Source organism: Hesperophylax consimilis, chromosome 12 (assembly GCF_061612785.1).
Source record: "Hesperophylax consimilis isolate HC1 chromosome 12, BYU_Hcon_1.0, whole genome shotgun sequence".
NCBI classification, from domain to species: domain Eukaryota; kingdom Metazoa; phylum Arthropoda; class Insecta; order Trichoptera; family Limnephilidae; genus Hesperophylax; species Hesperophylax consimilis.
Window position 1 is genome coordinate 27155534 of NC_142847.1, and position 17487 is coordinate 27173020.

The window sequence follows — 17487 nt, forward strand, 5'->3', positions numbered from 1 at the left end:
ATAACATATTTATTATTAACTCATCCCTCGCATTTGTGATATTTCTCATTGGTAAACAATAAAATGTTGAAATACTAACTCAATCAAAAGATAGCCTTTTTGATATTTTAATACTGTTATTATAGTTGGGTTAGCCACTGTTAGTATACATAGAAAACATACTTTTTACATAAGTATTTTTGGTATAATTTTAACACGATGAATAATTTAAAACATGAGAAAAAATCAAATTAAATTACAATACACAAAAAGTACGTACATTAATTAAAAATACAAGATACAAATATTGTACTAATACAATTCTGATATGTAGGTTTACGGAGATGTGGTTGGAATAGGTTTTAATATGAGGATGATCCACAAAATTCATCAAGTTAACATTAAACGTATCAACATCACCTAAGTATTAATTTCCCACAGTGTAGTTGCGCTTATGCATACTGCGGTGGAATATAGTATTGTGTTGTGTTGTTGTTATGGGTATGTGTAGATTTATAAGTTGCAGGAGTTCAGAACAGTTTAAATTAAAGTTTATTGTCATAAATAAGATTATTAAATCTTTTTTTGTGTGATGTATGAGTTTTTAGAGCCTATTTGTTTAATGGATACTTTTAAATTCGTATATATTGTAAGCTTAATATCCGAAAAACCTTTGGAAAACATTATTTGTATTTTTGTAATGCATGACAAGTAGTTAATTTTGAGCTCTTAATTGAATTTGATTGACAAAAAACAAACAATAAAAAACATTATTTTTTTACTATTATATTTCTATTTTTATTATTTTTTTGGATTGATAACATTATTTCCACCTTAAAAATATATAAATATTTTCAGGTACGCAAAATTTACAACCTTAAAATTTTATTACAAACTATTCATAACTCCGAGCAACACCGGGTATATGTCAGCTAGTTATTAATGTTTCAAACAATGTGTATTTTGTTTTCTCCAACTGACATCAAATCTCCCCTTGTTCCAGGTAATCCTCGTTCTGAAGAGCCTGGGCATGTACGAGATCTCGCGCACGACCGTGGCTGTGCAGATCGCCGCGCACGTGCTCGCCTACACCAGTAGCTGCATCAACCCGCTGTTGTACGCCTTCCTCAGCGACCACTTCAGGCGTGCGTTCCACAGGGCGGCGTGCTGCGGTCCCCCGCCCATGCCGCCCCAGGGCACCAGGCCGGCCGCCTCCAAGATCACCAGAACCACGGCCAACGCTAACGGGACGTGTACCGATGTCGTCTAGGTCTTCAATACTCTTCATATTCGGTTTGGTTTTTTTTATCCGAGACGCTTATAGATGTCATACATATCCCCAATTGATATTATTTTACACCTCGTGTTCAATTAGATTTTTGTATGGGACGTGTACACTTGTACAGACGTCATTTAGGTCTCGAATTGAGTTTATTTTTCACTTTAAATTCAGTTTATTTTTTGTATGGGACGTGTACAGACGCCATTTAGGTCTCCAATTGATATTATTTTACACTTTAAATTCAGTTTATTTTTTTGTATGGGACGTGTACAGACGTCATCTAGGTCTCCAATTATTATTATTTGGTACTTCAAATTAGAGTGTTTTTGTACTTCGCGACGTGCACTCCAATTCACTTCCTTTGGTGCTTCATACTCTAGGGTGTTTTTGTCAAGTTTAAATGGTCGTAATACACGGCAGAGCTAACTACAGAGATAACAATCAGTTTTTTTTTGTATAAATTGAATAATAATATTGTTTAACTTTTAAAGGATTTTTTTATTAATTTGTATTTAACTTCATGAACGAATAATTTTCTAAAAATCCTAGATCTTATATTAATTTATTTTGATACTAATCGGTTCATCTAGCATTTAAAACAGCTAAAGCGTTTTCGTTAATAGTAATCAATAAGCGAGAGTTTTAATTTTGTGAGGAAATGTTAACAAAATTTTGATTTGCCCGATTCAATCTTTTGTAACAGTTTTTCCACACTAACCCTACATGGATTTCGGCCAACGCATACGGGACGTATACCGACGTTGTATAGGTCTCCAATTCATATTATTATGCATTTCATAATCGATTAAGTTTTCGCTACGGGACCTGTACTAGGTCTTAATTCATATTATTTGTTACTTCAAATGTGTGTTTTTGCTACGTGCGTGTAAAGACGTCGACTAGGTTTACAATACACTTCATATTCTCATATGTTTGTTTTTTTATACAGTACGTATACATGCTATGTTTTATAGTTTTCCAATTAATTTCGCTTTGTATTTAAACTCAAGCATAGGTCTAGGTCTCAAACTAATCGAATTTCTTGCTAACTTCAAATATATTTTCTTATGGATGTGTCAAAAATTTCCTTATATATTGATACTGTTTACAATATCAATATATATGCAATATACAATATCCATATTTATATATATATGCTTTTTTGTGTGTGTACAGGAGAATAAAAAATAAAATTTGAACAATGAAACAAAAAAAGAATATTGTCGAATAAAATGAGGACTAAATTAATTATATATCTCTACGCACCCAGTATCTTTGGGCATTTAAGGATTAAGAGGGGACTTCGATCAGGAGTTTCAAACTTTTTTAAAGCTTTCTTTACTATCGCGGTATACAAGAACATTCAAAGTTGTCCTCTTAAAAATGGTTTTCTTGTACCTCTTAATTGAATTAGAATGTTTATTCATTTCAATATTGCAAATAAATTCAATAATCCATTAACTTTTTAACAAATTTAAATTATGAATACACAGAGAATTAAATGGATAACGTTCGTATTTTTATGAAAATTTCATTACTTTATCATTCCACCATCTACATTTTTAATCACTAAAATAAAATCCATTGAAAATTATCCGTTTTCATTTCTCGAATCGGAGTAAGTACTAGTTTTGAAATTTCATTACATCATAAAATCTGCTGTAAGACCCTTTCAGCTTCTCAAAATATAACGTAAAGCCTCATTCAATATTTGCTTAACAATGAAACGTAATCACAAAAGGTTGAAGTCCCAATTAAAGTATTCACTTTTTTTACGGCCTCCATAACGCAATGGTAAACGTTTTAACATCGATTCAACAGGTGGTGTGTCTATTATCAATCATCACTTCGCGTTTGGTACATGCTTGAAAAATCAGCCACATTGTGGCTGGTCATCATTTATTTGAAAAATCAGTCACATTGTGGCTTGTCATCATTTATTTGAAAAATCAGTCACATTATGGCTTGTCATCATTTATTTGAAAAATCAGTCACATTGTGGCTTGTCATCATTTATTTGAAAAATCAGTCACATTATGGCTTGTCATCATTTATTTGAAAAATCAGTCACATTATGGCTTGTCATCATTTATTTGAAAAATCAGTCACATTGTGGCTTGTCATCATTTATTTGAAAAATCAGTCACATTATGGCTTGTCATCATTTATTTGAAAAATCAGTCACATTGTGGCTTGTCATCATTTATTTGAAAAATCAGTCACATTGTGGCTTGTCATCATTTATTTGAATGAAAAAAAGTCGTTGTTTTACAAACTTATAATGCCAACCGGTTTCGGAAAGACTCTTATTGAGCAAATACAAAGGTAAATGTAAGTAAGCATCGAATCTTTACTTTTTAAAAACGGTTACGTTAGGTTACTATTAAAAAAAATGTTCACAGATTTTATAAATTTTGTCCGTTGAAATAAAATATCCTTTTTTGAAGAAAATAATCCTTACATATAGGGAGTTAAGGGACGTACTTTAACCAGTGATTCCTGACATTATTTGGAAGTAAAAATGTTAATTATATTTTCGTCTCCGGCAATATTTCTTTATATTTTTTTTAAACCAAACATATTTTTCAAATCGGTAGGTATGGTCAAGGTGAGGGTTGTGCGGTTACTTAACTGAGTTAGCAGTGACGACATGTGGAAGTAAATTATTTTTTACATTTTTTAAAAAATATTTTTGAAAAAAAAAGACATCACAAAAGTCACCGGAGAGAAAATCAAGTCAATTGCGTCTTTCAACACCCTGTAAATATATGAAAACGTATTTATCTTCACATACGGGCAAGGCGTGTTAGGTTTTTATGTGAAAAAATTTTCTACTAAAAATTAAATGAACAATTTGAATTTATTTTCAAATTAATAAATTTTATGTTTGTGTTCCAAATATTCAAATTTCAAACAGACTTGGAATTGGATGTTTGCCTTTTTGACGTTTTTATAAATGGTTCTTTAAAATCCCTATCGAAATTCAACCTTGTTTACTGAGAAAACATATTTTTAAGGCACTTCAAAGAAAATGTTAAACACCCAACATCTGGACCTCAAATTAACACCACAAAGTATTTTGTGCGACTTAATGTAAAAAAATTTATGTAGGTATGTACTGATCAGGTAATTTTTGAAGTCAAAAAAAATATTCAAATTTAAAAATATATTTTGGTACCCGGCTTCAGTGGAGATTTATGACTCTTTTCCATTTTTAACAATTGGCGTCGGGTCATCAAGTTGCAACATAGCAATAAGGGATCAAGTCACCATGTTGCATCACAACAATGAGGTATCTAATAATCATGTTGCATAACAATGAGGCATCAGATCACCACGTTACATCATAAAACTAGGCATCAGGTCATCATGTTGCATCATAACAATGAGGCATCAGGTCACAACTTTGAATCATAAGAATGAGGCATCAAGTCACCACGTTGCATCATAACAATAAGTCATTAGGTCACCAGGTTGCATCATAACAATGAGGCATCAGGTCATCATGTTGCATCATAACAATGAAGCATCAGGTCACCACTTTGAATAATAACAATAATACATCAGGTCACAACGTTGCATCATTACAATGGGGCATCAGGTCATCTTGTTGCATCATAACAATGAGGCATAAGGTCACCACGTTGAATCATAACAGTGAGGCATCAGGTCATCACGTTACATCATAATAATGAGACATAAAGACACCACGTTGTATCATAATAATGAGGTATCAGATCATCACAATGCATCGTAACAATGAGGCATCAAGTCGTACGTTGTGCCATTATTTTGATATTTCAAAACTCTCATATTATCATGATGGAAATAATCTGGCGGTGATCTTCAAAATTCAGACGGGAAAAGCCGTAAAATTAATGACGCCATAGTTCACTCTTTATGTTAATAAAGCACAAGAATCCCAACCGTTTGGATCTAGTGAGAAACTACCCTAATTCAAGTACAGCGCTTTTTTTGCTTCTAAGTTAAAATATATTTATATGTATCCGCTTTTCAAAAACTTGATCCCATTAACCTTTCCCGTGATTAGGTTATTGGAGATTTTTTGCCGCATCTTTTAGAAGTCTAATTAGCCACATTTCAACATTTACCCATCCAAAGTAAGTTGGTGTAGGAATTCTAAGTAATACATAAAAAATATTTAATGTTGACCTTTACTGGAATGGCATTTATAATAAAATTCTAAAGCAGCAGTTAAAACCCATTTATATTTTTAAGAATTCTCTTCAAATTATTGGTAATTCCGGTGAAAAACGGGATTGCATATTACGAATAAATTAATAGGTTTCTTGATAAACTCTACCTAAATCATGACTATATAATCGAGATTTCGGAATTTTCATTTCGGAGATTTCATAAAAATCCGAATATTTTTCCATTTCGTCTTGATATACTATCAAGGCAAATCGCCTTGAATTATAATTATGCTTCAGTGTTTATTCATAAATCTTTAACATTTTGCATAGTTCGTTAGCTAGATTTTTTTTCATTATTGAAAGCGTTAAAAATAGGACCCCTATTATGTACCTTAGTAGATTTAAAACACAATTTTGTGAAAACGTTTTTTTTGTTTTTTTTTTTTTAATCTGAAAACCGCACAAGAGTCCTAACTGCTCCCATCCGTCATCCGGGAGCCACTGACACTATGGCATCCCCAAATGGGGTATGTTGTGAGGATAAAGGTAGTGGGTAGAGGAAGGAGATTAGAAGAGGAAGGTGGGGAATTACCTGACTATTCAGATCTGGTTACCAAATACGCCAAAGCCATTTCAACCAACGTTTCAATTCTGAATGGTCACCCAAATGAATCAAATAATATTTACTTGCGCACGCCGGGATTTGAACCACCGACCTCCTGCTAGTCGAGAGCATTAGACCTCGACTACGGAAGCCATCAATCATCACCAAGTTTATCAAATATCATACACAGATCAAACTTCAGAAGCTTTTACGTACTAACCCACCTTAAAGAATACCTGCTGAATTTAACATTTCCTTTAATATATTTAATGTTAAACGTGTTGCTGGAAAAAAATGCCAAGGAATTCATCTACAGTTAGACGTACTAACATATTTTTTCTGGAACATATTGACATCCATCAACAGGCATCCATCAACTGTCTGCCTAGACTCTTAAGATACTTAAAATGAAATAAAATAATTTTATTTCATTTTAAATATGTCAAACCACAAAGGGATTGCTTTCTACAATAATCTTAAGATACTTTTCGAAGATACTTTTTTAGCGAATTTTAAGATACTTTTCACACGTTGCTTACCAACCTGAGGACTCGTAGTCTCGTAAAAGCCGTTCATTATAAATAAATTTTCTTTGTCATACGTCTTGTATGAAAACATTCAATTACTTTTCGATGGATATTTCGCGAACGTATGATTCTTTCCAAATTCCATAACTCTTATGGTAATGCCAGTTGTATGTGTATACAAGTGAAATGCTTTAATTCATGACACGCACATACTCGTAATGGTAATAAAGTTCGAATAGGACCAAAGATATTAGAAGAACGAGATATGCTATGTTGGCCGCCGGACCGTAGGCGGAGTACTACCTAATTAGGGTACTTTGAATACTATCGGGACGTGTACGCACAGAAATCTGTTCTATGTATTAGTGCGGATACCTTATCGTAAGCGGAGGTGTGCAGTAGTATTGGTGAACAAAACCGCCGACACTGGGCAAAACAATTCCACACAGCATGAACTGCTCATAGCACATCTCGTTCTTCTAATATCTTTGAATAGGACAGAGTAAAAATTAAATAATAAACACGACATTATTATTCGATAAAAAATTTACAGTAAACATATTATGGTATTATCGTTAAATACACATTACTATGTACTAAGTTCTTGTCCGAGAAATTTCGGCTTATTTTTAAACTTCTAACACTGAATCTAAACAGCACGGGGTAGAAAAATGTTGTTAAGTAAAGCAAATAAAATATTTCATATTTTGCGGTATTTTCAACAAGAATGTGAAAAATGGTGGACCATTTTTTACAATGATTTCATTAAATTATGTAAATTGTAGTTTTTACAATCCTATTGGCGTAACATTATGCTGAGGTATCAGCAATGTGACTACCCAATTTTGAATATTGGAATTTTTAACACACTTGAAAAAAGAACTTTTCAATAAATATCTCTTGTTTTTGTTAATTGTAAAATATTGGGTAATGAATTATTTGATTTTTATTTACTAATTCCTTGATTATTTATTATTGTAATGTAACTCATTAATTTTTATTTCGTGGAATTTTTAAATATTTCTATTTTTTGTTTTGTTTGTATTTATTTTGTTTTTTCTGTTTGTATTGACCGAACAAGTAAATATGATCTTCAAAAAATACAATTCTAGTAATGACCGGAGTTTTTGTTTCGATATTAATTTAATGTGTTAAATTAAATTAAATCTTATATATTTTTATCATTGAAGTAGATACTTCTTAATATCAAGTCTATAATATTATACATCATATTGTTAATCGTATAGGTAGAAACACACTCACACACAAGTCAACGTACGCTACGTAAGCAACGCGTTAAGACATCTGAATTAATTACAATCCATACAATTTCTATGGAAAAAGATCCTTTAGAAACATACTTCTCAACCCACAGTTCCATCACTGCGCCGATCTGGGATGTCCAGATCGACTTGGAACGTGTACAGATGAAGAGGGTGGCGTCACGCCTCCAACGAGTTGACTCATATATAATACCTTCTATGAGTGGTATTATCTGTGAATCTACTGTTATGTTTGGTATATCTATGGTTGTTTGTTTTGTCAGTTGACAGAATAAAATAATAAACTAAGTACATCCTTAAATTTGTTCTCTGAATCGCAATACATGACAAAGTTACGAATTTTGTCTGCCGACAAGTGAAACAAATAAACATAACCTAAAAAATAATCGTCAAATCAACTGACGTTCTGCGCGCCTCGTATAAGAACTAGAGATTACTTGGCATGTGGTCACCTTGTATAGAACCAGTGTTCACGTCGACCTAGAAACGTAGTAATGCATGTATCGCGTAAGTCGACCTAGTGTGTTTCTACCTTAAAGGTCTCATTATTTATAAAAAGAATGGTCACTGTCACTCACCAATATTAACTATAACAAGCAAGAAAAAAATCATGTTAACGTGGATACGAGCTCTGTCTGGGAATACTTAACGTATTTTAAAAATATTTTTCAATTATCCAATAGAATATTTTCCATCAAAACATCAGAATCTTTCGCTTTCTCTTTACGTACCTGGGTAGTACTAGAGGTAGTTTTATTCGGAAAAGGATTGAACGAAGTGTACGTTTCCATCCGAATAATTCGGCATAAATAAATAGCTCGAAAATCCATTTTAAATCAATGTTAGCATCGGGGTGAGCGTACTTAAGATAATTAGGGTGTGCCAAAGAGGTTTTTTCTGTTCCACAAAATAAACAAGTCAAGTAAATGACGCTTTTCCAAATCAGAAGGGAAGGGTGGAACCCTTTTCAAGTAATCTCAGTCAGAATACAATTATCTTGTTATTTAGCCGAAACAAAAACACGAAAGTACTTTGCATTTGAATATTTATAAGTTAAATTTAAAATTCCAACATGCTGATTAAGTGGTAAGAATTTATTATTTTGTTGTTTTGTTGAGGGATTTATGTAAATATCGCATTTTGCCATTATAATAATAGACATAATCAGAAATATAGCGGTAATTACAGAAAGAGGGGTAAATTAAGCGAAAATATTTGTTAAAATGATTGTTGTTTTGTATTAATTACTTATTTTATGTTGTTCCTAGTTTCTTTAAAATAGTAAGCATTATAACTCGCGAAATTTAATCATAAAAAAATTTCAAAAGAACGAATAAATGTTTTTTTTTTTCGTTTTCAGTTGCAAACATTTCTTTGAAGAAATTATATGTTTAAATAACAACCTTATTATCGTCCTGAATATAAAATTTTCTTTGTACTACTTTAAAGTCAGTGATACCATAAAAAATGGCATAAACCTAAAGAAAATATTGTTTTCTTGAAAATTTTTTAGTATTTCTAAAACTTTTTAATAGTCATTACTTTTCTACAATTCCACGTAAAATATTTCGTAGCAAATGCGTGTTGTGACTTTTCCTTCAATTTTCCATTTCAAATTTATTTTTTTAAAGTTCTTTCTTTGAATTGAAACTCTTGTAAAATAATAACAGCTGATTCTCTTTGCTTAGTAATTTAAGAATTCATCGGAGAAAATAATTTTTTTTTTTCATTTTGAAAATCATGGGAATCTGACAAAATTATGGCCTGCTACAAATGCTTTGTTTGAAACAACTTATGATGACTTCACAGTATATTAAACAATCATCTGACAGTAAATAATCGAGTAAACAATTGCCAAACAAATGGGGGAAGTTGTCTTTATTGTATAAAAGAATTGTCACCAAACAAGAGATTTTTGACGAGGGTAACGCATTGTAATTATTTTCCATAAAGAATGTAATTTTCAGCACAAATAATTATTTTATTTTCGTTTAATGTGCCACAAACTAATTCAACTTAAAGCTGAAAGCATTCGCCTGTTTTATGGGCGTTTTTAGTGAATAATGTGAATATTCGTTAAATAAATATATTTTCATGATAATTTTTTTTTTGTAAACTAATATTTAAGAAAAAAAATTTTATGCATAGCACAAAGGGTAACAATTATTTTATAAGCAATAATTATTAGCCTGAAACACTCATCCACATTGAAAAATCTCCTGATAAAAGATACATGACACCAACGGGACTTGAACCCGTGTCTTTTCGATTTCCGGTCGACAGCTCTGACCACTGAGCTACTATGGCGGCTTATCTCTTATCCCCGAAATAATTCAATATATACTAGTGTTTCATTCAAAAATTACTGCTTATTACATTTTTCCACCTGAAAACAACCAACTTTATTTTATATGAAAAAGGCATTGTAAGTGCTAACTCTCTCACTAGATGGCGTCGAGACAAATTGTCTACATTTTTTGGTGAAAAATACTAGAACTTGTCAAATATTATTTTTTTTTTGGTTAACTTATGTTTAAGACAAGATTTTTTATGCATAGCACAAAGGGTAGCAATTATTTTATAAGCAATAAAATTATTAGCCTGAAACAATCATCCACATTAAAAAATCTCCTGATAAAGACACGGGTTCAAGTCCCGTTGGCGTCATGTATCTTTTATCAGGAGATTTTTCAATGTGGATGAGTGTTTCAGGCTAGTAATTATTGCTTATAAAATTAAAATATATTTTCATTTCAATTGCTTTCACGAAAAAATTATCTGACTTTTAATAAGAAGGTGAATTTAAAAGTCAAGAAACACATCATGATGAACTATTTTTAAAACGATTATTATTTTAGGTAAAGGTAAGACAAAATAAAACATGTTATTTTACAAAAATGCTTTTCTGTAAAATTGCAAGATTTGGCGTCATGAATTGTTTTGACCGAACACTTATTTGTCTAAAATAGTTTTATTTTTTGCATTTAATTGATTTACACGACAAAAAGTATTACAGTGATTTATTTTTGGGGCATTATGCCGTGTTGCGCTACCTCCTTATTTAGCCAATGTTTCGGACAGCTTTACTGTGTCCATCATCAGGGCAGATGTGAAAATAAATTACTATGAGGTGACATAATATTTATGACAGGAGTTCTCATACTTACGGAGATCAACTTTCAAATTACTAAGAGTCGAGCGATCGACTTTCAAATTACTAGGAGCTAAGCGATCGACTTTCAAATTAGTATGAGTCGAGCGTTTGACATTTAAATTACTAGCAGCCAAGCAATTGACTTTCACATTACTAGAAGCCAAACCATCGACATTCAAATTACTAGGAGCCAAGCGATCGAATTTCAAATTACTAGTAGCAAAACGATCGACATTTAAATTACTATGAGTCAAGCGATCGATTTTCAAATTACTAGGAGCCGAGCAATCGACTTTCAAATTACTAGGAGTCAAACGATCGTATTTGAATCCATTTTACCATTTTATGAACATAATTCTAATTTTCGAAAACAAAACACCAAAAATACTAATCCAACATTTTTTATAAGTTATACGGTTTTCGTAACAACGTATGCAAATTATTCTCAGGGAAAACTGTATTAACTCCAAGCAGTTATTCCATGTTAGTTTGATCAATAACTAAAATCTGCTTCTCTCAATTTCCCGGTCTCCACGTACACTCCGCTGAAAATAGCTTCATAAATTTTCTAAAGTTGCCACCTTTAACAGACGTTGCAATATTTATCTTATTTTATCTCATAATATACTCTCGCATCTTACCTTTTCCATCATTTTATCTAACAATTGTAACTTCATGGATGATTTTTATAACCAACGTTTGAGAATTTGCATGAAAAAAATGCATTTTGAAAATTGTGACCACTTTATATTAAACCGCAATATCTTCAATATCGAAATTATTTTATTTTTGTTGTATGTAGTGTACCCTGTTTTCCTCTGAAAAAATAATTTATATAGAAGAGGAAATCTGCAAGTATTCTTTCAAGTTATATTTTATTAGTTTCAAAGATGGTGATATTCATATCACCAAAAAAGTTCGATGGCATAAGAGACCATTTGCAAAATTTTGTTGAAAATCTCTATAACATTAAAAACATTTGCAACATTTGTAAAAAATCTCTATTACATTAAAAACATTTGCAACATTTTGTAAAAAATCTCTATTACATTAAAAACATTTGCAACATTTTTCAAAAACCTCTATTACTTTAAAAACATTTTGTCAAAAACCTGTAATACATTAAAAACATTTGCAACATTTTGTCAAAAATCTATATAACATTAAAAAAATTGCAACATTTTGTCAAAAATCTGTATTACATTAAAAACATTTGCAACATTTTGTCAAAAATCTCTATTACATTAAAAACTAAACGCCTAGGGGCTATATCAATTAATTTGGATGGTCGCAAGACTTTTTACAAATAATATTTATGCTCTTAAACAATATTTAAATTAACAGATGGGTCATTTGACTACCGCATTGTTTTTTGGTGAGAAGCTGAGTGAACCGATGCGTCATAGGTTCAGTTCCTTTGCAAGTCCGTCATCATTGCATGATCAACATTTTCCGCTTTTAATGAAGATAATGTGAGGAATCAAAAAATTGTCAAGTAATTTTTTCCCGAGAATGTTTTTCTTTTCAATTAAATTAAAAAATATGATTAAATCTTCTTTTTAAATAATAAGTTAGAGAAAAATACTAATGGCGCGTTCCAACCTCACATATTCCATGATCTATTTTATAGAATCTATTCAATACATCAGTGAAATCTGGATTTTTATGTCATTTTATGAAATAGAAAATCTTATGTTGAAAAAATTTTATTTCTATTCTAAATAAAGATTCGACCACAGATTAAATGACGTGTGAAAGAACGACAATTCATGTATATGAATCAAAGATCAGTTTATTATTATATCAGCGTATCCATGGTTATCATATTGCCAGTCATTATGTCGACTATTCCTTTGTCAGATAGCAACTGCAGGCACAATGTGCAGAGGTTTAAAGCGAGCTGTCACATCCTCGTGCTGTACAATAAATATTAAATTTCACCGTGCATATTTGCATTCCTTGCTGCAGTGACCTTCTCATTGAAGCGGCGATGGCTGACATACTTGAAATGCATCAAAGTTTTGCATGTATTTCGCATGTTATATTGTAAATAGAATGTCAAACATGCACTGTCTGTTTTCGCGTGTCGAGTGCAGGCTATTGCCATTTATCGCGTGAGTTATAAGTTATACTTAGTTGTAAGTAAACCTAGTAATAAGTCTAAAAGATAGGGATAGATTAAATACAAAAATTAAGTTGTTGAGCGCCCTTGAGAAGATTTTTTTACGAAAACGGCGCTATACAAATAATCCAATCATTATTTTATTATCACATTTCTTTCAAACCTTTTTCGCTAATTTTATCGTCTTTTATATCATTATTTCGAATTTCAAAAATTAGGGAAATGTAAGTTAACACGACTAATATGATCGACCCAACTGATGGTTACAAAGTTATGTAATCATGGCTTTTAAAGTAAAGTTTATGTTTTTTGGGATGTGCGACTTTGATTGAGTTAATGAGTACATCCATGTCACTTATGTAAAATTATCAACTTCACAGCGTTAAGAGTATAGCCTTTCACGTGTACAATATGTACATACGAACTCCTGTATTAAAATCTATATATTCACTACAACATACAACTTTCTCAAAAAAAGCAAAGTTAAGCAAATCATCTGTTTTAAATTACACTACAGGGCGCCTTACTTGATTCTTTGTACGCTAACTCATCTATAATTGCATTTTGTAACTTATGGATTGCGTACTCAAAAAATAAATTAACTTTTCTACCGACAAAACATTTTCAAACACAGATTATTGCTTGGAAAATATGTAAAAAAAATTTTTTTACCCCAATTTCGCCAACATGGAAAAGATTTGTTTTTAAATGTAGGTAGGTACCATTAAACACCGAGAAATACCAAATACAACTCTATTTTCAACATCACAACTCTGGCATGAAGTTACACCTAAGCTCTTAAAGAAGATTTTATTACTCGAGAATATGCAAAACTCGCAGCTTTTTGTTTAGTAAAAAATGCTTTCAACACTGGCAACCCTACGGCTTATCACCATTAGCTAGGTATCAAATTGTCGAACTGAGTGGGATTTCCTTTTTAAAAAGTTCCCCGGTCATTTACGTCGATCATTATAGCTTTCGGCTTAAGGTTACCCGGGGGTACTTATTACAAAGCCTAGTTTAAAACAAAAAAACACTAATCGCTTTCGTATTCGAGAAATAAACTTTTTTTCTATAGAGCCTCGTGGAATGGCTCCACTGACTAAATAATTAATTCTGAACTGTCAAATGGTATAAACCGTAAAAGATTAGTAGAAATTTATTCAAATACTGCGTCCTTATGGCATCTGCATCTGCTGTCAATCACTTCGCTAATGGAGGGCTGATCCATTTAGAAACACAAGGAAAAAATACAATGGAAATCAAATAAAAAATAGACTTTGATAGTTGCATTGCCTATTTTTAAGAATTTATCGGGTTAGGTCAGTGCATAAAAAAAAGAATTATCTGACAAATAAAAACATATAGTCATTATTAGTTTCTAAATTCATTGAATAGTTTGGAAGTGAAGAAGTCATCAAACTAATTTTGAAGAGTAACGTTGTTTTTAATAGAGATTTCTTAATGGATCGAGAGGAAAAGTTGAAAACCTGATAGAAAAAGATAGTGTAAAAGTGGATCTCCTGATTGAGCTTTTGAATAGCCGCTTTTGTAATTTCAGCAGTCCAGTTCTGCTCTTCCTGTGAAATGTACACATGTAAATTTACATATAAACAAAAATCAGGAAATTAATTTACTGTTTGTGCTAGATTATTATTATTCGTCCATTGACTAAGAAAAGTGAATTAAATTCTAACATAGATACATAATTAAAAAAATAGAAAAAAAAATCCTTGCTATATAAAGTAAAATCAGTACTGTTTTTATCACGTTTTCGAAAAAATCAATCTTTGTGGCTTGTCATACCTAAACACAAAATATAATATAAACACATAAATTTGTTTAGAATCAGTTTTTTCATAAATTTCTCCATCGGTTTTGGAAGTGCCCTTCTTTCATTGGGAGAATATTAAAACTGACACAGGATATAAAATTCTGAGAGATATACATAAATATTTAGGTGTTTGTTGACCTCCCATTACGACACTTAAATATTTATTTAAATCTATCAGTATTGTTTTATCTTATCTTGGTATAAATATTCTCCTGATGAATGAAGGACACTTCCGAAACCTGTGGAGAAATATTTTAAAAGTAAAGTGTTTTCTGATAAATGCATTGTACATATTAATAACTAAATATTAGCATTCAAATGGAATATTATTATTTCCTCGTGGAAGTTTACCAATGTTATCACGTGATAAGTAATCCCTTCATGTTTGGATTTCTACTAGGGAAGGATTTGGGTGAATAACTTTCACCCTTTACAACACCTAACAATGGTGTTATATTGTTCGCGTGGCCATAACCTATAATTTGTCTCCTGTGTTCTGGAGACTTGTTATTAGTTTGCTATGGTGGAAACTCCTGAAGTTGATAACTACCTGGAAGGTAGTCAAGAGCCTTCATTATACTAACAAAGTGGAATACTTCTCAGCATCGCTCTTGTGAAAGACCACCATTCGGAATCGAAACGGTGCTTTTAATTGTTTTAGCCGTGTTTGGTAACCAGATCTGAACAGCCAAATACATGCCAACCTTCCTCTCTCCTTCTCCTTCCCTCCCCATTACTTTCAGCATTACAGCAATTACATTGGCCTCAAACGGTTGAGAGCAGTTGGGACTCTTGTGCGGTATTCACATATGAAACACATTTCGATAGCATGGCCATTAAAGTATATAACAACCTTCTACGTAGCATCAAACAAATAACCGACATACTTAAATTTAAATCATCAATAAAAACATTTCTTTTAAACAAATGTCACTACACCTTAAATGAATACCTTACATAAATTAAATACCTCTGTTTTTGATTTTTTATTTACATACATTTGTTAACATGTAATTGTTGGGTTATGTAATATAATGTGAATTTGTTGGGTTAGCTGGAAGAAATATGATGTAACCTATAAGCTATACCCTTTGTACTCTGTATTTTTGTGCAATAAATATTTTTTTGAATTTGATAGATTTACAACATACCAGTCAACATTATTTGTACAATCGATATGAAAAGTAGTATATTGCAAAAAAAATTCATTATCTAGCTTGGAATAATGCCTTTCACTAAAATAGCTGTTTTGAAATAAGCCATAATTCTTTTCACGCTTTATATTTTCTGCGGCAAAAAATATCAGAGCTTTTACTAATGTGTACATTATTTACATACGTCTGGAAGAATGGTAATCATTTGTAATGATAAATTTTCACCAACTAACGCGCGTTATCGTGACAGTTAACTGCACGAATTTCCATTTCGCAAATCTGAAAATAATCAATTATCAAAAAAAGTTGTCAAAAAATGCCTATTTTTACAAACCTGTCAACATTTTTGTTTAATAGTTACATTAACTCTTGTTAAAAAAAATACAAATGGACTTCGAAGCGCTGAATTTTGCAGTACTAACCCTGATTCAAGATACTACATTTTTTTCGGTGACCGAATAAATCATCAAAATGATAATTCATCACATCTTTAAAAATTTATATAAATTAATCGAAAGTGATGAAACAAAAACTTTATTAACTGGATTAAGTAGGTTAAATTAGGTTAGGTTTAGTTTGGTTAAAAAAAATATTTTCATCGTTTCTAATGACTTTATATCACTTTTTAAAAGTGTGTTGAATTGTCACTGTGTCGAGTTAACATAGAACCGTTTTTTTCACTAACAACGACCTTTCCTTCAAAAAAATAGAAGAAAAATAATCAAAATAAGGACGACCTTTCGTCAGTATCTCATTTTTGTTATATTTTCATTTATCGTTACCTTTCCCGATGACTTACTGTTCCATTGTCTTCATTTTAGTCTTTCTCTATTCCTCTCTCTGTAATGATTTAATCCAAAGATAAAGAAAACGGTTGGTTAAGAGAACAGTTCGCCAATCATCTCAGTCCGGGTATACTAAAATTGCCGGATTTTCTTACATTTGTAAACCCTTGAATACATTTTCACCTATTTTGTCCCTTTAGTCCCAAACACTTCAAAAATTCACACCGTTTATTCCATTCACTCTCTCTTTTCTATTTAATGATTTGGAATGCGGAAAAAAAACATGAAAATTCAGCACGTTCGAAATATACAAATAAAATTTTCTTTTATTCGAATCGAAGTGATAAAAATATTTAAAAAGAGACCTTCCATTTTCATGCTACGTTTAACATTTTTTCCGACACGGGACAGCGAAATTATTTATGATACTAAAAAAAATAATCTTTTCGTAAAAACATGAACGGTTTGTTAATTAATTTTTTTTTGATATCCTTTCAAATTATTCGCTCTTATTGTTTCGAAATATTTAACGGCCCAAGCAAATAAAACTCTATTAATTATATTACGGATGGGAGTGGAAATAATATCTGCTTCGTTTTAAATTGC

General features: G+C 31.4%; 1 protein-coding gene across 1 annotated transcript in view; it reads left to right on the plus strand.

Moving 5' to 3' along the window:
- Positions 1 to 1249, plus strand: part of AstA-R1 (allatostatin A receptor 1) — a 301561-nt gene extending 300312 nt beyond the window's left edge. The window contains exon 2 of the mRNA XM_089638274.1: positions 983 to 1249. Within this exon, the coding sequence (XP_089494400.1) occupies positions 983 to 1249 (267 nt within the window). The remainder of the gene's footprint in view (positions 1 to 982) is intronic.
- The last annotated feature ends 16238 nt before the right edge of the window (positions 1250 to 17487 follow it).